The following is a 26245-nucleotide window of genomic DNA, read 5'->3' on the forward strand; positions in this document are numbered from 1 at the left end:
ACAACATGAGCATATAAAACTTATTAGTGGGGAGGGGTGAGGCAAAATCGTGTGCTAACCCACATACTTTCGGAAACTTCAACTACAGCAAAAAGTCATTTATCATTTAAACGGTGCAGCTCAATAAATCTTAAAGTGCAAGCAATGCACTACACGCGGCGCGAGCCGGCAACCGAATAAACGGATTTGCAAATATAGGGGCGGTTATAAAAATTTGAAGGGTAGATAGGGTATGAAGGGTGTGGATTGATGTAAGTTGGCTTGACTTTATGCAGCATATTTGACAATTTAACGATATCAAAAGGATGACTTAGATGTAACATCTTATAGTTATTAGAGCATACAAAGAGTTGACGAGCGATCTTTAACACAGAAGCGATTTGGTCAAAAAATTATATTAATTGAAGAGAAAAAAATCCCAAGCAAATACAAGAAGTTGAAGTTAATGTTTTAACTTTTAATAATTATTATGATGAAAGCTTAAAATGTTACTAAATTTGTATGATAAAAATATTTAAGTTTTTATATTCCATTAAAAAGTAATTTTATCGGTTCCTCTTCCAAAATCAGATTTTCGCTTGTTTTTCGAGACTTTATAAAATTTGTCTATATACGAGTGTGCTCCGATAGAAACTGAGCTCACAAAGACAACCGAAATTTTTGGTCCCTCTGTTGAATATTTTCAGTCCCTCTGTCGGTGATAACCACCACATTTGCCTCATAAGTCTGCCGCTTTTCTATGTTTGGAAGCGCAAAGAAATTGCACGGGGTCAAATTTAGACGATAACCAACAATAGCTATGAACCGACGCGTGATCGTGGTAGAAAGTTACTTTTTTCGAAGTTTTTTTGCCAATAATTCGTCAGGTTTTGGAACCTATTGTCTTCTTTTAGATATAGATCATATCCTAGAGGTTCCAAAAACAGCGGATCACCTTTTCGACCGACAGAAGAGGCTTCGACTAGTTTTTACAGGCTTCGGTTACTTTGGAGCATGTTCGCCAGTCCTCGATTTTACCTGTGTCCGGGTCACTGGTGTGAACCAGTGGATCTATGTTTCGTGGACGCTCCCTTTTTGACCGATATGACAGTCTTTGCTTTCTTCGAAACAATTTCACTGAATGCACCGAATGTATTTTGACAGTTCTTTGGTGTTCCCCTGGTAAGCATTCGTGTTTCACTGAGGGTAACGAAACGACGTAGGAACTCCTTCGTCTTGCATATAAACAGTGTCAAACTCTGCTGCGGAGTGAGTTTCATTTGAACATCTTGTCTAAGGTCCCAGACCCATCGCACTGATAGCTTAGTCATAGCCATTTTTGGATGCAGGATATATTATTGTAGGCAATCATTTAAGATGCCTACTGTCTCAATCACGATGATGTATAAGTTTTTGTTGAGCCGCCTAAACGAGGTACAGATTTTGTTCGGAAAGTAATAGGACTGAGTCGATTTAAAAATAAAATTTATTGAACCAATCGTTACAATTCTATAAAAACTTTCAAAATTGGCTCCACAGCGCTGCCAGCGCGATTTTCAAGCATTGAAAGCGTCACGGAAGCCATTCTCCGAAACAGCCTTGAGAGCCTAGGTGCATGCTGCTTGGATCCCTTTCATCGGCCTTCTCAGGCAAGGAAAACAAAAAGAATCCAGGAGGCCACATCTGGGCTGTAGGGCGACTGCGAAAGCGTTAAGATGCCGGCCTTGGTTAGGTAGCTGTTCACAAGTAAGTCGGTGTGATCCGGGGCGTTGTCGTGGTGCAACTTGCAATCGACTGCGATGTTTTGTCGGACCCGATTGACCTTTCGTTTGAGTCTCTTGATGACTTTCAAGCAAAACTTGGGGTTGACGTTTTGTCCAGGAGGAACAAATTCATGGTGGACGATGCCTTTGACGTCAGAAAAGACAATGAGCATCGTTTTCACTTTGGATTTGTTCATTCTTTCCTTTTTTGGGCGGTCCTCATCAGCGACCTCTTCCCGGCCCTCCAAAGAGGCCTGGTGCCACCGAAACATACAACTTCTTGCTAAAGCAATATCTGGGTAAGCCTGTTTGATCATACTCGTATAATAGGGTCGTAGATTTGACGAAGTCACACAGAATTTAATCGCGTACCTCTGCTCTAACGAACGCTGTATTTTCAGCTTGCAAGCGCACAAAACACGTCAGGCGAAAATGTTTGTCCTTACTCTCCAGGAGCTCGGAGACAACTGATCAGCCGCTCGTTCGTTAGCTGGGAACGCCCTCCATCGAATCCAGTCGATGCGCGCACTCTCCGAAGTACAGTCGTGGCGGAAGAAAATCAGTCCTATTACTTTCCGGACAAACCCTGTAGAAATTTTAACAAGTTATTTTCGTGCTCCGTAAGGTCTTAGATGTGCCTCATGAAAAACCACTGTGCGACCACATTAATATTCGCTCAACTTGTATTTTGAAGCGAAAACTAAAGTAATTGCATCCAAATTCTCTTTGATCTCAACACATAATATCCCTTCCAAGAACAAAAGTCGAACCAACGGTGAATATTGTTTTTTTTTTAATATTTATAAAATCCAGGGACATGCTAGCTTCCGAAAGTGGTAAAAACCGACCAGCAAGTACAATTAGGTTCAAATTTTGATATCAGTCGACGACGAGAATTTACCACACGATATCAAAGCTTCAGAGATAGTAGCGTCATATGGCGGTGAAGTAAAGATCTGACCACCCTCGTAAAGAAAGTTGAGTGGGTTCACTTTTGCTTCTCATACTTTTAGCCAACCAAGTGATATGGTATACTTTTTGGATAAAAATTCGCCAAGCCACAACACACATTTATACATACATACATATATACTCGATTACTTATATCCTCACGGACAAATTTTATTTTATTCGATAGTTATCCGAAAAAATTTGCATATCACATACTTATAAGCTTCAACGAATTTATGCGCATATGTACGATATATACATATATTTCTGCGTAAAAGCACCTTCAAGTGCTTTCATATATATTTTCACTCAAAAATGCAGCGAAAATTTTTATCCACACACACACACACAGACAACCCCTACTTGTGCTACGTGTTCAGTTGCGCTTCGGTTCACCTTTAATGCGCGCTTACACCCTCTTAAATGTCGTTGGCCATTTTGCATGTTTGTGAAAGCTGCTCATAGCGTCACACGCTCTTCATGTTTTCTTGTTTTTGTTTTTGCGCATAAAACCAATTTACATTACCTACGGCTTGATAACGACGCTCACCTCTGGTTCTCCACCCGGTTTTTGGAGGCCAAAATGAAGAGCTCAAAGTTAATTTGCACCAAACAAATTTCTCAACGTTCAACACCTTCAACTGTGCCTACACCAACACACACACACGCGCGCATACGTGGTTGCTTTGTGTGTTTTCTTTACAGCGCGTAGCATACTTTCAGGCGCTGTTGTCTCATGCCCGCACATTTTCGCAGGCGCACAGCTAAATCCGCTGTGATTGAGGTTATAATCGACTGTCGGACAGACCGTCGCACTACTGGCCTGCCGTAAGAGCAAAAACAAAATATAAGTGAGTTTGTATGTATGTGTGTGTGTGCGAGTTAGTGAGAGCGTATACGTGCAAGTCAGCGCGTGAGTGAGCGAAAGTACGTGCATGGCTGCGCTGTCAGTTGGTCACATTTCAATGCTATTTCGGTGGCAAGACATGCAATGTTCAATATGCCACACACACACACACACACATAGAGACAGAATGCCAGGCCACAAAATAACAGGCCGACATGCTAAATACTGCTGCTATCGCCCGGTGAGTCTTAACTAAATGTTGGCTTAGTTGGCCCAAAAGCACATAACGGCTTATATACTTATGTACTTATATAAGTATATGAAGAATTATAGTCAACGTTGTCCGTCCGCCTTGACTATATGCATGCGCTGACTAGCTTATTTGCTCGCTTGTTTACTGGCCTGCTTGTTCGAGTCCACTTTGCCAGCTACTACTCCGTTGCCTGCGGCCCGAGCACGCAATCGTCGCACTTTGATGTTTTTGTTGTTGTTATTTTATTTGTTATTGTTACGCTGTAGTATTTGTTTTTGTTGATTTTGTTGTTGTTGTCGATGTTGTTGTTTTCTTTTTTGTTGTGTTTGTCATTCTTACATAGTAGTATTTGTTTTTGTTGCATTTGTTTTTCGCTTTGTTGTTGTTGTTATTGTTATTACTGTTGTTGTGCTTGTCATTCTTACTCGGTAGTATCTGTTTTGGTGCATTTGCAGTTGTTGTTGTTGTTGCTGTTGCATTTTGTTTCTGTAGTTGTTGTTGTTCCTCTTCTTGTTGTTGTTCGAAATTGCATGCCGTCCTAGTGACCCAGTTGTAGTTTATTAACCCCTGCCATAAATTCGATTTAAGCGAAAGTCCACACTAACACCACCATATCGACGGCGCATGTTACACAAACCAGCTCTATGTGTGTTTCTTTTATAATAACAACAACAACGATTACTAGTATTCGCTGCAACAGCCCAACGTTAACAGAAATTTCCTCAACAGCTTTGCCATCCCCGAGAACTTGACGCCACCTTCAACGCTTAAGCGCTTCCTCTACCAATTTTAGCCACCTTTATGCAACAACACTTTAGCCTTACACACCACTGCATCAGCGCGCATATGCATGCATATATGTACATATATATGTATGTATGTGTGTGTTGCACTTATATGTTTAAGTACTAAGTGGTAGTTGCTTGCAAATGGGTTGTGAGTAAGTGCTGGTGCATGGCATGTGTTAACCCCTGACGGCCTCAAAGTGGGCTTGCCACCTGCACACATGTATGCAAGTGTGTGTGTATGTGTATAAGTATAAGGTGAACTTTCACATACACGAATGTGTACATGTATTTGTGGTGCGCATTGCTGGTATGAGTGGCATACAAATAGGTTGCAGAAAACAGCTGTGACAGCAACAAAAGTAACAACAACAACAATAATAGCAATAAAGATAGCTACAACAACAGCTAGAACAACAACGGCAGCATAAAAATTGCAAAGCAATCGACTATTTGTCAGTCTGTCTGTCTGTGTGGCGTTATCTGCATTTGATTGCAGGTAATGCACACATTGTACATACATAACGGTGCATTTATACGCTGGTATTTGTATTTGTATTTGTTTATTTTTGTTTGCAATAGCCATTCAAAAGGAATTTCAGCACCGAAATAACTTGGCTTAAAAATATGTGCCGACAAGCCTCAAAATACACAAGCGCCTACATGTCCATACATACATACATATATACACACACATATTACGTATACATATGTATATGTATGTGTTTGCAAAGAGTTTAAATGGGGAAACAAATAGGGCATATCGTGGATAAGTATAGGCGTATGCCTGCCTGCACTGCTATCTGCACTACTACGTCATATACATACATACATGTGTGCTTGTGTATGTGTTTGTGTGTTTGTAATTAAAATCAGCAGCAAATTTGGCACAATATTTCCTTCATTATCCAGTTCCCAGCAGGTAAATCAGCATTATATATGTTTGGTTGGCCCTAACAGGTTTTTTAATTGGAACAATTATTTACCGTAATTGGATTTTGGTTGAACCCAATAAATATATGCACATACTTAGGTAGGAAGCTAACGGGATATATTGTTGCACTCAGTAGATTAATAACTGTTGTTATATATTTATTATGTGTTTGCGAAATTTGCAAATATTTAATTATTATTAGCATGTAAACTAATTAATATTCACTGTTGTGTAAATACAGGCTGTGCCGTGAGTGAAATTTATTGTGAATTTGCAGTGTTTCAAGTTTCAAATAGAATTATCGATACATAATTGGGTCAGTTTTGTCTCCTAAAGAGGTATCAAAACTGTGGTCATAAACATCCGTTATACTTAAAAATTTACTAAAAAAAAGCTAATTTTTTTTTAAATCGAAAAACGCTTCCGCAGCCGCCCATACAGCCAAGATGTGGGCCCCCGGACTTTTTTTTATTTCCTTGCCTGAAAAGGCCGATGAAGGGCAAGCATTTTGAAACGACTGAGGGGAACCACGCCTTCAATGCTTGGATCGCGCGCTGGCAGCGCTACATCGACACAGAAGGAGCCTATTTTGCAAGTTTTCAAAGAATTGTCACGATTGGTTCAATACATTTTTTTAAATCGACTCAGTCCTATTACTTTTCGGACAGCCAAATAAGCAGTTAAGCCAGTGTAAACAATTTTCCAAAGAGCTATGAAGAAGAAGCAAACGAGAAAAGGTATGCGAATAAGTGGTTTTGAATTCATTGAAAGCAAAACAAATGGTGAGGATTATGCCAAAAAGCTGTTATTTAAGTTTTGACCTTAACTATGTACATAGTTTCTAGGTAACTTGTTTTTTAAATGTTAACCTTAACTAGTTCCTAGGTAACTAGTTTCAAAAGGAACTGGTCCAAAATTAACTAGTTCCGAATGTAACTAGACCCGGAAATAACTGGCCCAAAAGTAACTAGTTCCGAATGCGACTAGTCCAAAAGTAACTGAGTTCAGATGTAACTACTTTTGGAAGTAACTAGTTTTTAAGTTTAAAGCTTTCTAAAGCACTTCCGAATGCCTTTTACGTAGTGTAATCGCTACCAAAACGCGTTTTTCTTGAAAAGCTGTTTTCAGTATCGGTGAGAAAAATTTCTTAGAATGGCTAAACTTGATGATATTTAAACAGGACTTCTTAGATCCATCTGCCAGGTGAAGAAGGAAGGAATATATGATTTTGAATATCAGGTGAAATTTTTTGATTAAATTGACTTTTTTGGGAATACGCCTTTTTGTTAAAAATTAAAATTTTGACTATTGTCTGTAGATCGACTACAGGATCAAGAGGAGCCAAAGTTTTTCAAAATAAATCGCTGATTATTAAAATATACTATATTACATTTGTTGATTAATATGCCTCAGCAAAAAAGTTACAAAAAACACTCTAAAATTCCTCTTCTTTAAACGTTTCAGTCTTCTTCTTTTAACGCGTTTTTCTCTAAACCAAATTCGAATCGGCGGGAGCTTTTGAAAGTCTGCTAGTCTGTTAAATTTTACTTTTTTCACAATCACTATAGCAGTGGAACTGTTATTGAAATATTTTGTTCATATTAACTAATTATGTGCAAATATATCATAAAAATTTTCAAACATTTCATGAGGTAGTTTTCTGTAAAAAAAATTGTTAAAAGTCATCTCTTTAGGCGGTCGCACCAGATCGGCCCCTTAACTCAACAACAAATGTTATAATGAACTTTTCTAGTATATATCACTTTAGCGGTTTTTTCTCTTGAGCACACTTTAATGACATTCTACGAGGGTTTTTACTTCAATGTAATTTTAATAGTAGCCAATTGAATATTGGAGATTATAACAGAGCTACTTGCCAAATAACTCAAAAAAGTCGTATTTTAGCCACTTTATTTAGCTGGTTCGGATCCTTCTCTTTCATTTTAAATATTCCCAGCCGATATTAATCAAACTTCTTTTGATTATGCATGAAAATGTTGACTTTTTAAAAATCGATTGATTGATTGGACTCTCTCATGCAAGATCGTTTTAAGCAGCTATAATAATAATTAATGTCTTCAATAGATTTTGCACTTTAAATAAATGTATGTATATGACCATTTCACTTCAATAATTAGGGCATACTTGTACTTTTGAACAGCATCATCAACCATTTACCGTACCAAAAAAAAGCTGACAACCCTGCTCAAAAATGCTAATAATATGTAAAAAAAAAAATATTTCGAACTAACTATATTTTTTCTTCGTTTATTGCTCTCGACCAATAACCTTTTCAGTCCAATATTAATTAATAGACACACATGCATATGTTTTTCAAAAGTAGCAATTTTGCTAAAATTATTGCTGTCAGAACAAAGCTTCTTCTAATCACTTTTAGGCTGAATTCTGCATTTGTATGTTTTCTAAGTATTTTCGTACCCTTTTCAAATTAGAGCATGCCTTTCTGAGAATTAACCCAATAATAAACAAACTGTGTATTTAGGACAGAAATGCCACAAATAGTTATTAATTATCGTTTTTAGAATTTCTTAGACAAGAATGAACATTCAATCCTATACATATATAGTATGGTTGTAAGTCAGTATGTAAGTACCATGGCAATGTTTGCTTAAGAATTAATTAATCAGACTCAGACGTTAAAATATGGTTTGAATTTGGTTTAGGAAAGGAAATGAGGAATAATTTTTTTGGGTGACTGAACTTCTCAAATTTTAATAACCACAGAAAATTATAGAGATGGTTGACTATTTTATTATTTCATTGATTTTATGACATTTGTGTTTAAATATTATTTAAGGCATACACAAGAAGGAACTGTTGAGTTGTTTCCACCGCATCTACTTCCGTATAGCCTCTGCAGATGGCATCTGGTAGATTCCCAGCCTTACTGCGTGAACGCTAATAGAGCCCCAAAACTAGTGAGTGAACTAGCCTTACTGAGGATAAAGACATCACTAGATCTTTTGCGATCGATCTTGAGCCAAAAGGCTTTTTCGACAGCGCATATACCGATGGTGGCCCAAGCTCTCGCGAAGCCAAGCTATCGAGTAGTAGGACACAAGAGGATACGAGAGCACCGATTCGCTCACATTCTACCGATAGGGTGGAACTTCTTGCTAGCTCATCAGCTTTGCAGTTTCCTGCAATTCCGCTATTGCTTGGCACTTATATCAATCACAAAGACATTCGATGCTATTGATAGCGAGGTCAGGCACTGTTTGCTGAACAATCTGAGTGGATGGTCACTTCTCTGAAGGAGGCTGAACTCCGGAGTAGTAAATTTAGCTGCAACATCGCCCTGAAAGACACTGCAGTAGACAGGAAGTCTGAAACTGCAGTTGATAGAGAGCTACTGACAGTAAAGCCATCCACCAACGTTCTCACCAAGCTTTGACTCATCCGTGAAGAAGCTCGCTGCCCTTCTCCTCCAACGACTTCTTAAAACCCACAACTCACTAGCCAGTCACAGATAAAGAGACACAGATACTGTCAGATTTCTAGCAAAAAAATCACCTATATAAAACCGTATTTAAATAATAAATCGGTCTTCGCATCATCGCCAGATTATGAAATATCACACTCACGTAGAGGTATTGCATAAAATATCCATTTAAGGTATTTAATTATTTTTATTATATTTTATTTTTTTCAAAAATAAATCAATTAATTTCATACACATCACTTTGCTGACGCGAAAAAATATCGCTGATCATTGCACTGTAATGCATTGCAGCAACCAAATAAATACAATGCAATAACAACAACAAAAGTTGCGCATTCCCGAAAACTGCAATGAAATGCAAAATTCGCATTCACCAACGTTTTGCTCCGCTTGTACACATTTTTATTTCATTGCTCTCCTATTTTCTTTTACATTCTTTATATTCTTTATGCTCCGCTTCAGCCAAATGAAATGTGCAAATCAAATTATTAACGCCCCACCAATTTGTTTATGTCGAATTTTATTTTTAGCGCAAATATTGAACTGCGTATGACCGGCAGCTGAAATGTGCAAATGCCATGTGAATTTTTGACTGATTGCAAAAGTCGAATTGTGCTAAAAATGTATGGAAACAATGTAGAAAAAATTTCGCTCGCCACAGCGGAAGCATTTCATTGCAATATCCGGTGTGGCCAGTTTATGGAAATGCTAAAAAAAAATAGAAAAATAACCCAGCAACCGCCGTGAAAATTTAATGAGTGATATAAAAATCTATTGCGCCATGACTGATTGATGAATTAATAATGGCAATATGGTTTCACCAAGGCAATACAACGGCAGCAAAAACTAAATGGCAGTGTAATGCCGAAAAAGTTTAATTTTTTAGAGTGAAATTTAAAAATTATGACTTCTGTCGGTGAAATACCTTCAGTTAAGTATTTTAAAGTGGTTTTCTGAGTGTAAATAAAAAAAAACTATAGGTTAGGTTAATCTGGTAGGCCAATAAGCCACGCATAAACCAGTTTTGGTTCTTTGCGATAAATGGTTGAGTTCAATTGCTAGGTCCAAGAGGAGTAGGCATTCTTTGGGATGCCTGCGCTTGACGCGAATTTTAACAGACTCTGTGGCCTCTCTGTCAATACCTCTTGCAGTGTATCATACCGTGGTAACTCCTGATGCTCACAGCGTAGTCTTGCCAATGCAGGACAAGTGCAGAAGAGATGCTCCATTGTTTCCCTGGTGCCTTGCTCTAAACATTTCCGGCAGTTTTCTCGATCTTTCAGCCCCATCATGCGGACGTGCATCGCCACCAGACAGGGCTTCTGTCTTCAAAGGTGCATTTCTTATAGCACATATTTTATATATATAAACAAATCCAACACAAAATCGATATTTCAAGAATAGAGAGATTAATTCGCGACAAAAAGACGGACGTGAGTAATCATTTATAAATATTTATTTTAAACTCTCTGTTATTTCTCTCTAGGTATTAGGCACTTTGTGACTAACTTAGCATATCTCGTTCAGAGCATAAAACGTACTTTCTCTTCCATTTATCACGATTTCTAAGTATGCGAAATTAAACTGAAATATATAGTGGTGAGATTTATCAAAATTTATACCTTACAAATCACTTCTTGGAGAAAAAATCATCACCTAAAAATTTTGTTTAGTATTTATTTTATATTATTCCATTTCTATGTACGAAATATATTCTCAAATACTAAATTAAAGATATCGATATTCCAATATCACCAATATTTAACTGATTATTTGATTGATTTATTCAAATAAATGGCAACCCTTCTGAAAATGTCCGACAAAAATTAATACTTTGCACCTGTTTAATTTGTTACCCACATTGCGATATTCATATATTTTAAACAATATTTTTTAACAAGGTGGCAACCCCACACAAAAATATATTTAATTTAGCCGAGTTATTGCTATTCAAAGCAATATTGAAATTCTTCATTTTTTAAACAATTCATTTTAATTAAATTTTTTACAGATGGCAACCATATTTGAAGTTACTTTGTATGCGTAAATCTGCTTAATTTGATACCCTCATTGTAAATTTTCAGTCATTTTTATCAATTTTGTGGACTAAAGTGGCAATCAATTTGAATTAAATTTTCAACAGATGGCAACTCTATTTAAATTTTTTTGTAGGCTGTTTGATTTGTTACCCTCATTGTAAATTTTTATTTATTTTTTTAAATTTCGTGTACTAAAGTGGCAAACCTTCATCATAGTATATATTTTCAGCCCTCAAGCTACAGAGAGTATGTTGTTGTTGAAATGAAATTAGTTTATCAGTTTGTGGAAAATATTTTTTAATTAACTGGCAACCTTTCTAAAAAATTACTCTTAAAAATGTCAAAAATTTGTTGATACGAAACTATGTTAGAATAACACATTTGTCTCTCTATATTTTTTTTTTATTTTTTTAAACGGGTGGCTACACTATAAAATTTTTTTTAAATCTTCTTTTTTTAAAGCACTTTAATCTTTCTTTCAAATCGTTGTATTTATTTATTTCATCATTATTTTTAATTTAAATTTTGCAAACCTCTGGCAACTCTGGGCAAAACTATAACTAACAGAAATCTTTTTAAACTCAGCCGCGTTATAATGTTTTATTTTATATTTATTCACATACATATTATATTTTTAAAATATATTCACAAACATATGGCAACGACGTGCAAAAATATTTTCATCAAAAAACCTTTTAAGGTCTGCAAATAGATTTATTTCTCACTTTTTTTATTTATTTATATTTATATACTTTTAAAACACATTTACAAACATATGTATGGCAACGCTGTGTAAAAACATTTTCTACAGAAAACTATTTAAATTCGCTCATGTTATTATATTCAGTTTATACAAAATATCATTAGGTGGCAACACTCTTCAAAAATAGCTTAACTTAAATTTCTTGCATCCCTTGTGTTTATTTACATTTCTTTTTTTTTTAATTTTACAAAAATATGGTAACGCTGCTCAAAAATAAATTGACATAAATCTTTTTGAATCAACCCATATTATAATATTGTTAAAATCTAAAAAAATTATATACATATTTTAATATTTTAATGGAACAAAAAATATAAGCGAGTGGCAACCCTCTCCAATCTTTGAGGAAATTTTGCTTCACTTTATAGTACATACTTGTATTTTTTTTATTAAATTTATGTATTTATTTTAACAATTTAATAGATCAAAAAAATATTTTCTGCTGGCAACCCTCTTCAATTCTTTAACGAAATTTTTCTTTAGCCTTTTCACTTTGTAGTCCATAATTTTATTTCTTTATTAAATTTATATATTTCAACAATTTAATAGAACAAAAAAATATTATCGTGTGGCAACCCTGTACAATTTTTTGAGGAAATTTTTCTTGAGTCTCTTCTGTTTATAGTATATACTTATATTGCTTTATTAAATATTGTTTGTTTTACAAATTTTTAATAGGTGGCAACCTTCCAACTCTATTTTTATTTTGAAACAACCAAGAATTACACCGAAAATTAATAAAATTTTCTTCTGATTTCGCTCTGGTAGCGGTTTACGTTCGTGACGTAATTACGTTTCGTAACACAATTTTGTCGTAGTTGGACAATTTTACTTTCTCTAAAATTTCTATTCCATAAAAAATGGCTTAAGATAAAATTGTAGTTCGCTTAACTGACATATGTAATTCCCTCATAGTTCAAAATTTTTCTATGCTTTGAAATTTTTTTTTCCTTATTAACTGCAACTTTTCCATGTCTCTACGGTAAAAAACGGTAAACGTCGACAATAAACGAACTCGCTTACTTTACTTAACAGCAGCGCTATTGTCAATAAGCCGGTTATTTCACGTGAATCCTTTACAATCGAAACTCCTGCAATTTTCTTAAGTGTCGCTTAAGCTGCTCGAAACTTTCCCAATTAAAAAATTTCCAGAATATTTCCGAAATGATTGAATAACATACTTTGCTTGCATAAGTGCGCCACCAGCTACGGAGCTATGATGTGCTTCAACAATAAAATGTACATGTACACGCTCGCAGCACACAGTGGGAAAGTGAATGCCTTTTTACACATTTTGTTGCTTGTTGTTGTTGTTGTTGATGTTGTTGTCACCCCGCCCTACGCCGCCGAGCACACACATATCGAGCGATTGCCATGCACTTTCCATTTCCAATCAATTTCTATATGCCACATAGATGCAGGCACACATACACACACACATACATATACATATGTTTGAATGCAACTGTGTTTGCTGAATGGAGTTCATTCGTTTGTCGCTTTTATATTCCGTTGTTCTCGCATTCTGTTGCACGTTTGTTTTGGTTCTTTATCCGCCCCAGTCAAGTGGAATCGACAGCCACAGAATGGCAGAAGAAGAACAAGAAGAAGCAGAAGCAGAAGAAGAGGAGCGTTAATATCTCGGAAGCCACAATGCAATCGAGCAGCGAAGTCGGAAAAGAGCAGAAAAGTTGCAAGTCAAACACACACACACATAGACACTTACAATATACACATGCAACATCGTAAGAGCATGTGGTGCGAAGGTGCATGTGGCGTAGGTGACGATGGAGGCGGCGAAGGAAGTATTGCTGTGACTCCTGTAACAGCTGGCCGACTGACTTGTGCACTAACCACCACCCACCAGCGCCACACGTGCACTTCGCGGGTAAAAAAAAAGAAAAGGAAAAACAAAACCAAAAACACATAAAATACAGCCAAATGCGAAGACACAAACAAAAACAAAAATAGTGTAGCAAAAACAGAAAACACTGCCACACGACGATAAAACGCCTTCGGCTGGAGTGCAACACTGTGCTGTGTGGCGTAGCGGGCATAAGGAAACGAGCGCTGGCGAACGCCTCCTTCGGGTGGCTAAGCACAAGCCGACTGCGAAAGGAGAGAGGGAGGTGGGGCCAAATGGGTGGCTTCACGCGGCGGCGTGCAGCAGTGTGAAGGGGCGAATCTGCTACGTTTGTGAGATTCATCGTGGCGTACGAAACGACGGAGGAATCAGTTCAGTTTGATTCTGTTCGGTTGAGTTGAGTTCAGTTGCAGTTTGTTGTCGCGTCGGAGAGCACATACCAAAAAATTTCGGCAACCAAAAACGGATTAAAATTTTTGAATCATTTTTTTTAAATAAATTTTATTACGCAAAAACAAAAACAAAACAAAAACAAATAATAATAAAAAACGAAGAAGAAGCAGCATTGGATGTGTGAATGAAAATCTGAAAAAGCTACACACACAACTACATTGATAATATTGAATATTGGAACGCACAACGAAACGTAGCACAAACACACGCACACATCTCTTTACTTATGGAATTAAACGCATAAAAATGGCACGCACATCTACACACGTACAACATATTTATTATTAAGGCAAATATAAAAAGCGAAAATTTATGCATAAATACACACACACACATGTACATATGTGAGTGTATGTGTGGCACAAAACAACATTGACAGCAGCACAAAAACGTTAAACACAACATATGAAACACCGTTATGCAGCGACAATAAATAATAATCTTAGCGTGTAATATAAATTCGAAATCGACAGCATAAAAAACACGTTGCCATAAAGGTAAATTAAATGGTGATTTGTTAATTTGAGTGTAAGTGTGCCAGCAGACAGCAATAACGGCATATTGCAAGCATTTGGCAGACTTGGCAATGCGCAATTAATTATTGAAATAATTTAATCTATTTGTTCTATCAGTATTGGTGATAAAGAAAAAAATTATAATGCAAAAAAACATAAAAAATAAATTAAAAATTTGTGATATAAATATAAGAGAATTTTAGATAACATTAACAGAAAAAATATTATAAACTAAACTGTTTGAAAGTGCGAAATCAAATATAATATGCTCAACGAAAATAAAAAAAAACCGAATCAATGTAATTTAGTATTCTAAATTAATTCTAAATTAACAGTGGAAAATTTGTTATCACTAAATGCTCACTCAAATGTGAAGTTACGTATACGCACCTACACCATTTTTGTATACAAATAGAGAAAAAGTGATTAAAATATTTAAAAATTATTTTAAGTTAAATTTAATATAAAAATATATAAAATTATTTTTCAAATTTTGTATATTAAAAATTTTAAATATTGATTTTTTTTTAATTTTAATTAATTTTTAAAATTTTGTTAAAACCTGTTTTTAATTTTTTCTTTTTTTAATTTTATATTTTTAAAATTTTAAATATTCAAAAATAATTTTTTAAATTTTATTAATTTTTAAAATTTTGTTAAAACCATTTTTTTAATTTTTTTTTTTAATTTTACATTTTAAAAAATTTTAAATATTAAAAAATTATTTTTCAAATTTTGTATATTAAAAATTTTAAATATTAAACTTTTTTTTAATTTTAATTAATTTTTAAAATTTTGTTAAAACCATTTTTTAATTTTTCTTTTTTTTTAATTTTACATTTTAAAAAATTTTAAACATTAAAAAATTATTTTGAATTTTAATTGATTTTTAAAATTTTGTTAAAACCATTTTTTCAATTTTTTTTACAGAAAGTGTAGAGAAGCTGGCTCTGGTGACTATTAAAGTAATCAAAATTTGTTTAAAAACGGTACTTTTCGAAACCAGACATAAATTGTACTGGCTTGTGCCCAAAATTCGGTTAAATCATAGATTGCTGTATTCTAATTTCTATATTCTAAATCTATGACTTAACCGAATTTTCATGATTTCGAAAAATACTGCCTTTTAACAAATTTTTATGATTAAACCGAATTTTAATAGAAAAGTAATTAATTAAAATAAAATTTAATTCCAGAAACCCAAGCGTGCTAAATAAAAATAATAAAATATATAGTTAAAATTAACAAAAATTATATTAGTAATAACAATAGTAGAATAATATAAAAAATAATAATTTCAAAAATGGAAAAAAGATTTTTAACCGTTCAATAAAAATAAATAACATTTCTTGCGAAAATAAGTCAAAAAATGTTGAAGGTTAAACAAAAATTTCCAAAATTCTACCGGTGCGAAATAAAAATGACACAAAAGCTCCTATTAAGTGAAAAAATATAAATATATATAAAATAATATTTGTATAGCTAGAACAATTTTGCAACACAGACAATTTCTTGCTTGAAATTCGTTTTATCTGCCATAAAGGGCAAGCTAGTACTAATTACAAATATTTGAACATTTTAAAGTGATCTTATATCCAACACGCTAATATTGCAATTAAGAAAAGTTTTTGTTAGTCATTGTTATATTCATAAGTAAAGACAAAATTTTCAACTGACTGTTTCAGTTGCTAAGGGTCAATTTAATATTTTTAGTGGAAAAGAATAAAAAATTTATTTACAATACAAATTCAGCTATATTACAAGCTCCTAATAAAAATCATCATAAAGTCATTGAAGGTTTGATTAATAAACTACGGCTCCTAAAATTGAAGAAATACCAGCTAAGTGAAGTGAAAAAATAGCTAGATCAACTGATGCTCACGTAGGAAATTACTAAGAAATTCAATATAATTTTTTCTAAAACTTATTCAACGTTTAAATAAAATTCTTTTTTTTTGTCAAACATTCAATATCGTAGATATTATTGAAAACATATTAATATCAATGGAATTTCTTTCAAAAATTAATGTTAATAACTGTGTAGGGTGCGTATACGTAACTTCAAACTTTAGCGAACGCATTTAATATGCCATACGGGGCGTATGAGTAACGAATATTCAAACAGCTATGACCTAAATTAAAATTTTATACGCATTCAAATTGTTCATGAAAATTGAAGCCGATTTTGAAAAAAATATACATTAATTGTGTTAATAGTCAAATGCATTTTTTATGCAAATTAAAAAAAAAAAATTGTAAAATTTTTAATAAAACTAAAGTAAAAAATATTATTTAAAAAAATGAATGCAGATTATATATAAATTTTAATTAAGAAAATAATTAAATAATATAAATTTTATTTCTGGAATAAGCTGATTTTTGCGATAAATCGAAAAGCTCTATGATTATTTTACTCTAAAGCAAGCTGAAGGTAATTTAACGTTTGAGATTTTCAAAATCAACGGTATACGAGATAATTTTGTCATACTAACAATTTATTCAAAATTAAAACCTCATTCCAGAACTCCATAAAATATGGTTCTTTAAGGGGTTACATGGGTTTCCTCTGGTAAAGCACAGCGTTTTTTCAACAGTTTTTTTATATATGGTCACAAACAAAGAAATTTACATATTATTAACAAAGAAATTCTGAAATTTTTGGAAAAGATATTTTAATCAACCATTGTGGCGTCATTTCTGGTGAGCTCTCGGAAAAGAGAGGCGCGAGCGTTGGCAGAATAACTCCTTAGATAATCATTTAAAGTGAGAAAATAAGTGTTTTAGTTAAAATCTTAACTTAGAACTTGTACTGAAAATTGGATTCTTTGCAGACATTTGTTGTTGTAATCGAAAAAACATTCTTCGTCTTTATGAATTGTATTTCAAAGACCTGTGTAAAATTTCTTGAAGATCAGTTGAGTAATTGTCGAGAAATCCCACAAACCGACTTCAAAAACACAGTTTCGAAAAAACGCGTTTAAAGACGGCGTACTTAGCCTAGCTAGCCTCAAGCGCACAAGTTCTCAAGGCTCCGAAACTATTACCCGCATCAACATGAAAATTCAGGACAATATTCTAGAGGTGTTTTAATTAATATGACCATAAAAAAAGATTTGATTATTTGAAAATCGTAAACTCATGTAACCCCTTAATAATAATCTCCATTAGATACAGATTTTAATTAAGTTCTGGAATAAACTGATTTTCACGTTAAAACGAAGAGCTGTATCAGAATTTTACTCTAGAGTTAGTTAAAAATAATTTAACGGTTGACATTTTCAATTCCACGGTAAACTCGTATATAATTTTATTATTGTGTCATACTTTCAAAAAAAAATAATAATAATATATTATAATATTTAAAAAAATAATAATAATAATATATAATAATATTAAAAAAAAAAATAATAATTATTATAAAAAAACACAAATAAATAAAATAAAAATAATGTTATTAATATATTTAAAGTAAAATAAATTAAATAATTGCTTATCAATTGATTCACCATCTTTATCAGATAACTAAAAAATAAATTTATTAAAAAAATATAATAAATAACAATAGATGAAATATATTTTTATTCAAACAAAATTAAAGTCTTTAAATGTATAATTTTGTGAAATTTTTTTTTAATTTTTAGCGTTTTAAATTTCAAAAAAGTCAATTATATTCAAAATTTTATTTTTCTTATTCGGTAAATCTCAATTTTAGTAAACTATAATAAAAAATTTAAAATCGACTTAAAAATAAAATCAAAAATTAACATATGAAAAATGAAAAAAACTAACTTTTTAATTCTAAATTATAATAATTAAAAAGTATAACGCAAAGAAAAGAATTTAAACCATAATTAGAAATAAAAAAACTCAAATAATTTTTGTAACTAAAAATATTATTTAATAATAAATATTAACAAAAAAACACATATTTTTAACCAATCGCAGTTGAAAAGTCATAACTCACCTAATCACCCTGTATTTTTAGCAGAACTCGGATGCTACTTTATTGTATATCCACACACATCAAAACGGAACAATCGACACAATTGCATTTCAACGAGACTTACAACATATCAAAAGCGTTACGAGCGAAAAATAGAAAACAAAAACAAATGCAAAGCAGATTAGAGGAGCATAGCGGAGCGATAGAGGATAAATAGCAATTAATTGCAATAGTTTTACACATCAGAACACTTTACAACAACTTTAGCAGCGAAAACTAATAACAGCGAAAACTTTTCTGACGACAAAAACAACAGAAAACACGCCAGCAGCTGAACCAAGAGCTGGCAAACGACGATAACGATAACAAGAACAATAGCAACAAAAGCAACAACAACGCTAATAATAAAGGCAGCAAGAGAAATTGCAAATCAAACAACGACTACTTCTAATCCTTCAAGAAACACGCACGCACACACACACATACACAAAAGCCGCAACAAATTACACACACACACACATACAAACAAAGCTGATAAACGCATATCGAAGAGCACAAACACACACAAACAGATCGCGTGAACGACCACACCCACACATACACGGACAAAAACACACACACAGTTACAAATACAAATAAGTGTAAAGCGGAGCAACTAAACCCGCACAACAGCTGGGCTTCGGTTAGGTGTCGGAAAAACTTATCCGTTCTTGTTCGTAAAGTCGCGCTAAGTCGCGTCGCAAAGCCACAAAACTGGAGGAGCACGGCAGCGGCCAAGGTAGCGGTGGCGGTGGCAGCGGCAGTGCGATGAGTTCGAAAGTCAGTTCGTTGGAGGAGAAAGTGAAACTCCCGCCGACGGAGACGATAAGCCGGTGTTATCAGCCACCAGGCAAGAATCGCAAAGTCATACGCATCCTCACCGTGGCGGTGTATGTGCTGTGCGTCTCGTTGGCGGCGATTATGTTGTCGCTGTACTACATCTTTATTTGGGATCCAACTATTAGACCCTTTGTCACTAAGGGCAACCAATGTGGTAAGCCACTGGAAATTTATAACACACAATTCATCCGCAACACTTTGTCAAACTCTATTTTGTAATTTGCTATGCATGAGTGCGATGTGCGGATGTTGTCAATGTGAGGGGGCGAAGGGAGGTTGTGTAGGGCGGTTGTCGGTTGTCGGTTGCGTGTATGCATTTCGGTTATAACATGATTTGCTTACAAAGCATTTCATTTACGCGACTGAAACGTGTAAGTAATGAGAAGTCGGTCGCACAGTGGTATGGTATTGTAAAATTTTTTGGGAAAATTTATTTAAATTTATATAGGTGGAGCTTACTGTACTCTCAAATTTATTGTAATTCATAAAATCTAGCTCGACAGCTCGAGCCATTGTATATAATATTAGATACTGAGAAAACTATTTTGGTAGACATTAATCAGAATTATACATTTTTTCTGATAGTAATCCACACCAACTCAGCGCCTGGTAACGCTGAGAGCATATAAAATGATAATAAAAAATTTACTTTTTATTCCCGCATTTCATACATTGGTAGTTCGTAATTTATACAGTGATCTGTCGAAATAGACTATTATTTGAGATGATTGGTATTGGGTTAGTATGATTATTTTTTCAATAGATCTGTGGTTGTTACTTATTTATTTATGTTTTATTATGTCTAACTGAAATCGTTTAGAGGATAGTCGTATAGTCATATATTTAAAATATCCTTTATTATATATCTATTATTGAACTAAAAGCTAGCCAAGAAAGATTTAGCAAGATTTTAGCAATAATGTCGCAGCACCACACATAATATAACTATTGTTCTAACCTCTATACAATTTAATAGAAATCCATATTCAATCAATATTTTAGAGTGAAAAAAGATAAAATACGAATGATAAATATTAGTAAAAATCTCTATAATAAAATACAACTGCTAAATATAATATACTATCTAGTAAAATCCTCTGAGATTGAACCTGAAAAATTCTTGCATGCCCTAAGGAGTTATATATATCTACTTGCAATTCAGCAAAACATTTTTTGTAAACTTTTTTTTTTTAATTGTATTTAGTAAATAAATAAAAATTATGTACATTTAAAAAATTTAATGTACTTTAAGAATATAAAATTGTGAAATATTTTGGATTCCTTCGATTGCCTTGCCTATCTCCATAAGCACCTCCTCTATGGTTACAACCCCTTAATACCTTCAAAGCATTGAAATGAAACAAAATAACTGATTGTAAAAATCGACCACATTTACAAATCCCCAACCTAAAGAAATAAAGTACCTTTTTTACAATTTATTTATTCACTCAATCACGGAAATATTGAATTTCGAACAGTGCGTCGTCGTTTCCGTGCGATCGTGTTATCGAAAAGAGGCCGGACCGCTAATCGTTTTCCCTTTTGTTGATGCTTCGTGGGGGGTGTTGGCCAGCTGTGAGTTGTGCAATTGCGATGTCATTGTGAATGATGTACCATATAGTGTGTGGGTGTTGGTGTGTGATATAGTGATGTGGAATGTGAATTCGGTATGTCAGTGTTGTGCATCTGCATAATGTTGTGTGCAGTGTGGTGGGTTGAGACTCATTTGGCCACTGATTAATACACCGTACCCACAACAGTTTGATCTACGCAAGCGGATCGGATACTAGTTTTTCCGATCAAAAACTGCTAACTCAAGAACATTCTTCAAAATAATTTGGGAATATTTTCTGTCACTAAAACAACAGCTTCTTAGTGAAATGTTTTTTTTTTTTTGTTAAATTAAACCATTTTCGTATTATTCTAGCTCATCTATTCTTATTCTTAATTAATACCTTTCATTTTCAGTATCAAATACTATTTGTAAAATACAATTTTTTAAGCCAGTGTTGGTCTTTTCGGATTAGTTCTATTTCAGTCTGTCTTTTTTATTGCTTCACAGAAAATTAGGCATTTGTCAAAGAGCTTATTTTCTAAGCCTATCCTTTAAGTACACAATATACTACAAAATATAAAATACTTTCTGCAAAAGTTAACTATCAATGACGAACTATTTATGATCTAGAACAGTAAGAACAATCTTCGTATTATCAAGTTCTTTTTCGAGCTTCTTTGAGATAATATTTTCTAATTAATTTATTTCCAGTATTCTGTATATTACACTTTTTACTGATATCTTAATCAACTTTAAAAGGAAAATCAGTATTTCCCAATGTTCCTGTACTTGTATTTGACTCCAATCCTTCAGTTTACATGGGAACTGTATCCGGAGATTTTGATTATTTACTTAAATAATAACCCTGCCAAATTTCGTGAAGATATCTTGTCAAATGAAAAAATTTTCCATACAAGAACCTGATTCCGATCGTTCAGTTTGTAGGACAAATGAGCAGCTTTTTGCAGAGAAAAGGGCGTGTGCAATATCTAGATCAAAGGTCTACATTAAGGGGTTACATGGGTTTTCTCGGGTAAAAAACACCCTTTTTTCATAAAAAAATAAATAAATATTTTATTAGAAATTTTTTATTGTTACAAACAAACACTATTAAAAAAGAATATCTGAATTTTTTGCAAAAAAAAAATATTTTAATATTTCTTCTAGTGAATAGCGACCCATTTCGTAAATTTTAGAACCCATTTCGTAAATTTTAGAACCCATTTCGTAAATTCAGAATGGTATTTGACGTTTCCAATGTCGAAATATTTATAATTCAAATTTAAAACGTTAGATAGCCCACCCTATATATACAATTAAAACATTTAGCTCTGAAATGTGTTACAACAAATTGTAAATTGTTGTAAATAATTAAAAAGTTAAACTGTCCACCTTTTTACTTTCAAACTCCCCTCACTTCTCTTCATATTGAGCAATTTCACTTTCTATTGTTAGTATTTTACACAATCAAATGTCACCTTTTGCACTCTGTGCAAATTAGTCGTTACGTACGTGAGTGAACTGGCTTCGGTTGCCCTGGCGCTCGTCCCCAAAAAATTAAAAAGGACACAACAAACAAAACAAAATGCAAAACAAAGCCTTTGCAAATTAGTACGTGCGGTAAAAAGTGAAAGAAAGAGTTGGCGAACAAAAGCTGTGCAAACGGAAAAAAAACCAAACACAACAAGAAAAAGCAAAAACAAAAATGAAAAAAGTAAATCAGAATGAAAGTAGAATAAAAGCGCACAGCCGCAGAATGGAATGGAATGGAAGCGGAGAAAAGCGTGCGATTAATGAAAAAGTAGTTGCCGCTATTGCCACTACTGACTGTTGTTGTTGTTGTTGCGTGTTGGTAGTATTGTGCTTCCACTTTGGTTGTATTATGAATTGAAATTCCTCCACTTGTGGCAGCTGTTGAAATTCTAGGCCACAAGGCATATTCCAGCCAAGCAGTCAGCTAGTCAACCATTCATGCGTGACAACAAACGGGCACAGCCGTGCCGTGCCGAGCAAAGGATGCCAGATAGGATAGAAAATGAGCGATAGTTATGTAGACAAGAGTATTTTTTTGCATGTGCCTGAGAGTGTGTGTGTGTGAAGTAGAGAGATGTTATAATGGCGACGAGTAGCTAACAAGTGCAACGCCTAGTTTACGCGATTATTATTGTTGCTATTGTTGTTGTTGTTGGTGTTATTGCACATTGTTGCCATTGTTGTGCGCAAACCTTAGCGATATCATTATTATTGTTATGTGCATTGGCGTGTATGTGTACGTGTCTGACTGTGTGTTTGCATTTGTGCATTGTTGTTATTGTGGTTGTTGTTGTTGTTTGCATTTGTTCGCGTTTTGCGGTTGCAGCGCTGCAAATTCGCTTTACACCGAAAAATTAGGTCAATGGGGTGGCAATATTCTAAAGTGGGTCGTTATTGTTGTTGTTGGTGTTGCTGTTGTTGCAACATGGCAATGGGGCGCGCCAAAGTGGGCATTGAGGTATGTTAGTTGTTGGCATAAGGAGCAGGCAAAGCAGCGTGAACACGAAATGTAAATGTAGTGGTTACATGTACATACATGTATACATACATAAGTATGAGTATATATATGTATATATATAAATGTGTGTATGTATATGTGTGCGCGCACGCTTGGAGGCCGGTGGGCGTGTACTCGTGCAGCTTTGCTCGTGACATACATGCACTTACAAGCACACTCATACACATATACCGTTAGCTTTATGCTTTTCCCGTTGCAAGTTTGTTTGTTTGTGTTTGTGTACGACTCTTTGACAGGTCAAAATCCGAGTAAACGTTCGCTCGCCATCAAAAGGCCATAATTCATTCGCCGCTGTCCATTTACTGCCCACTCGCTCGTTTCACATTTCAGCGACCATAGCGCTTACATAACTCCGTTATTCGCTGTCGCGCACAAGCTTTTTTACCCCACTTTACTTCCTTCGGCTTCGCTGACTGCATGTGCTCTCTGTGCTTGTTGTTGTTTTTGTATTTTAATTGCAAAATTTGCATTGCTCTAATATTTTCAATATTAAGTGGGCTGCAACAACAACAATAACTGTGAATGAAGTGCCAGCCGAGTCTTGCCTTCGCCTACATATACCTATGTACATACATATTTATAAATACATGTACATAATTATATATGCGCACTCTATAAATAAATAAAGTGGAGCACAGGTGGTGGCGGTGGCGGCGGCGTCGGCGACTGGCAGGCCAACAAAAATGGGGAGCAAAACAAACTTGTTATTTGGCATAATTTCCACTTGGCATTTTCAAGGTGGCAGGCACGACAGCTACAACAACAACTACAACAATAATAACAAACAGTAACAACAACACTAAGCAAATAAGAGCAGTGCAGTCATCACAAACGCCACCGTCTATTGCCGGCGACAAGGTTATGACCATGTACAGGCAAAATCACAAGAACAAAAGCAATCACGCCGCCACACCTACATACACACATAAATACTTATGCAGCACTTATTTACAAATTTACGCAAATAAAAAAGCACATTGTTGAAGCTGTCATTAAAAGGATATCAAGAGTGGTAGAAATTGATGGGAGAAGTCGTGGCAGACTGAGACTGAGGAGTGCGCGTTTTATTTTCATATTTCCACAATTGCTGGAGAGTTTGAGATTTTCTTTCATTTTTATTGCTAGCAGCGTCTTAGCATTCAGAAATAAACTTAAGCATAATTTTACGTTGTTATCCGGTGTATTTAAAGCGAGTGAGTCGAGTATATGGCTAACACTCGGCTGGTACTTAGTTGAAAACTTAATCAAAGCAATGTATTAACTAGAGAAAAAGCTTTAAGAAAACCCTTTAATTTCTTAAATAGAAAAATTTCTATACAAAACTTGACTTTAAATGTTCAGTTGATCTGACAGCTCTACTATATGTTATGTGTCCGATATTAAAAACTTTCAAAATGGTTTTCACTGATCCTTCCGATACTCCAACAATGTCAGTAAGATCTCTGACTGTTAATCGTTGGTTCTCAAGCACCAATTCCTTTATTTTATTGACGTATTGATGAGTTGATGTTGATAGCCATCCTGGACGGGGTTCGCGTTCTCCATCCTATTTGAATAATTTCTCCCACGTTTCCTTCTGGGTATAACAAACTTAATTTACCCCGTTCCGTGTGTAAAAAGTGTTTCATTTTCATGGTTTCCAAAAAACATCGCTCCAAGTCGTCTATTAACCTTAAAAAGTTGCTCAAATTATTCATTTCAGTATCATAGTTTTTTTCGGGGCGTAGACTAACTTTGTGAGCATAACTAAATATTCAACTTTTTGAAGGGAATGGTATTTTATTTTTTGAAAGATTAAGAAATAAGGTTACTATTTCTAATCAGATATAAGCCATTGTCCGTTTAAATTTTCCCGAATATAGGAAGTCACAACTTCTAAAAAGACAATATGTGAGTTCATAATACGAGAACTTGTTTTTCTGCCGATTATTCATGAAGAATTATAAGAGGATCGGATCGAATCGGATTATGAGATAATTTTACCATTATTATCACAATGCGTTAAGGAAGTTGTGGTTGAGCAGCAGGCTTTGGAAAACGTCTTCTAATAGATGATCTAATTAGACCTTCACTATGTTATCTTACTCGATTTTTCTGACTATTGAAGGGTTTGCTATTTGTTACAGACCATAATTCAGATCTTTGCTGTTTACAAATGGGGCTTCTGAAGCAAGTAAGCGCCCAAAAGCGGTCAGCTTCCACACACATCAAATTGACTCTATAGAAGATCAGAGTTTCTGTTCTGTTTCCGTTTCTGTCTATTGCAAATGATTTTACTAGTGAAAAGTAAGCTCTTAATTAGGCTTATGAAAAAGTACTGTCTCAGATATTTGTCAGTAGGGACAAAGTTTTCTATGAGAGTAATAGCATGCAATTATCTTCAAAACGGCAAACAAATTTCGAAAAAACCGTGTATAATTACAATATGGATTTCTTTATACTATACCTATTATTTTGATAAGTATTTTAGTCTCGCCCCTTATAAAAATCCAAAAAATAACTCGATTATGCTTTTCCCTGAGAGAAGCACCCCTGCGAAAACTGCTTCGAGAGGAGTTCATAATGCTCCTTAACTGGGAGCATATGGGTCTTAAGCAAGTGTTTGATAAAAGACAGCAAGAGGCATCATGTTGCAGTGTTCTGACACGTCTCTAGCTTCCTCGTCTGCGTTTCACTGCATCCAGCTACGATGTAGTTAAGGACCGGCC

General features: G+C 34.3%; 4 protein-coding genes across 6 annotated transcripts in view; 3 read left to right on the forward strand and 1 right to left on the reverse strand.

Moving 5' to 3' along the window:
• Nucleotides 1-26245, reverse strand: part of LOC105224373 (synaptic vesicle glycoprotein 2B) — a 56486-nt gene that overhangs the window by 19418 nt on the left and 10823 nt on the right. The window lies entirely within an intron of this gene.
• The window catches only part of LOC105224372 (uncharacterized), a 43475-nt gene that overhangs the window by 15903 nt on the left and 1327 nt on the right, over nucleotides 1-26245 (forward strand). The gene's annotated exons all lie outside the window — the stretch shown is intronic.
• LOC105224374 (uncharacterized) overlaps nucleotides 1-26245 on the forward strand; it is a 37964-nt gene that overhangs the window by 10379 nt on the left and 1340 nt on the right. The gene's annotated exons all lie outside the window — the stretch shown is intronic.
• Nucleotides 1-26245, forward strand: part of LOC105224375 (uncharacterized protein DDB_G0286175) — a 35674-nt gene that overhangs the window by 6141 nt on the left and 3288 nt on the right. Inside the window, exons 1-2 of one of the 3 annotated variants that reach the window (XM_011202436.4) lie at nucleotides 14047-14591; nucleotides 18595-19585. The exons of 1 other annotated variant lie outside the window; for it this stretch is intronic. In XM_011202436.4, the coding sequence (XP_011200738.2) occupies nucleotides 19360-19585 (226 nt within the window). In that variant the 5' untranslated portion in view covers nucleotides 14047-14591; nucleotides 18595-19359. Of the gene's footprint in view, nucleotides 1-14046; nucleotides 14592-18594; nucleotides 19586-26245 lie in introns of those variants that run through there. One more of the 3 variants, XM_011202437.4, reaches the window with a different exon arrangement.

This window comes from Bactrocera dorsalis, chromosome 4 (assembly GCF_023373825.1).
Source record: "Bactrocera dorsalis isolate Fly_Bdor chromosome 4, ASM2337382v1, whole genome shotgun sequence".
NCBI classification, from domain to species: Eukaryota; Metazoa; Arthropoda; class Insecta; order Diptera; family Tephritidae; genus Bactrocera; species Bactrocera dorsalis.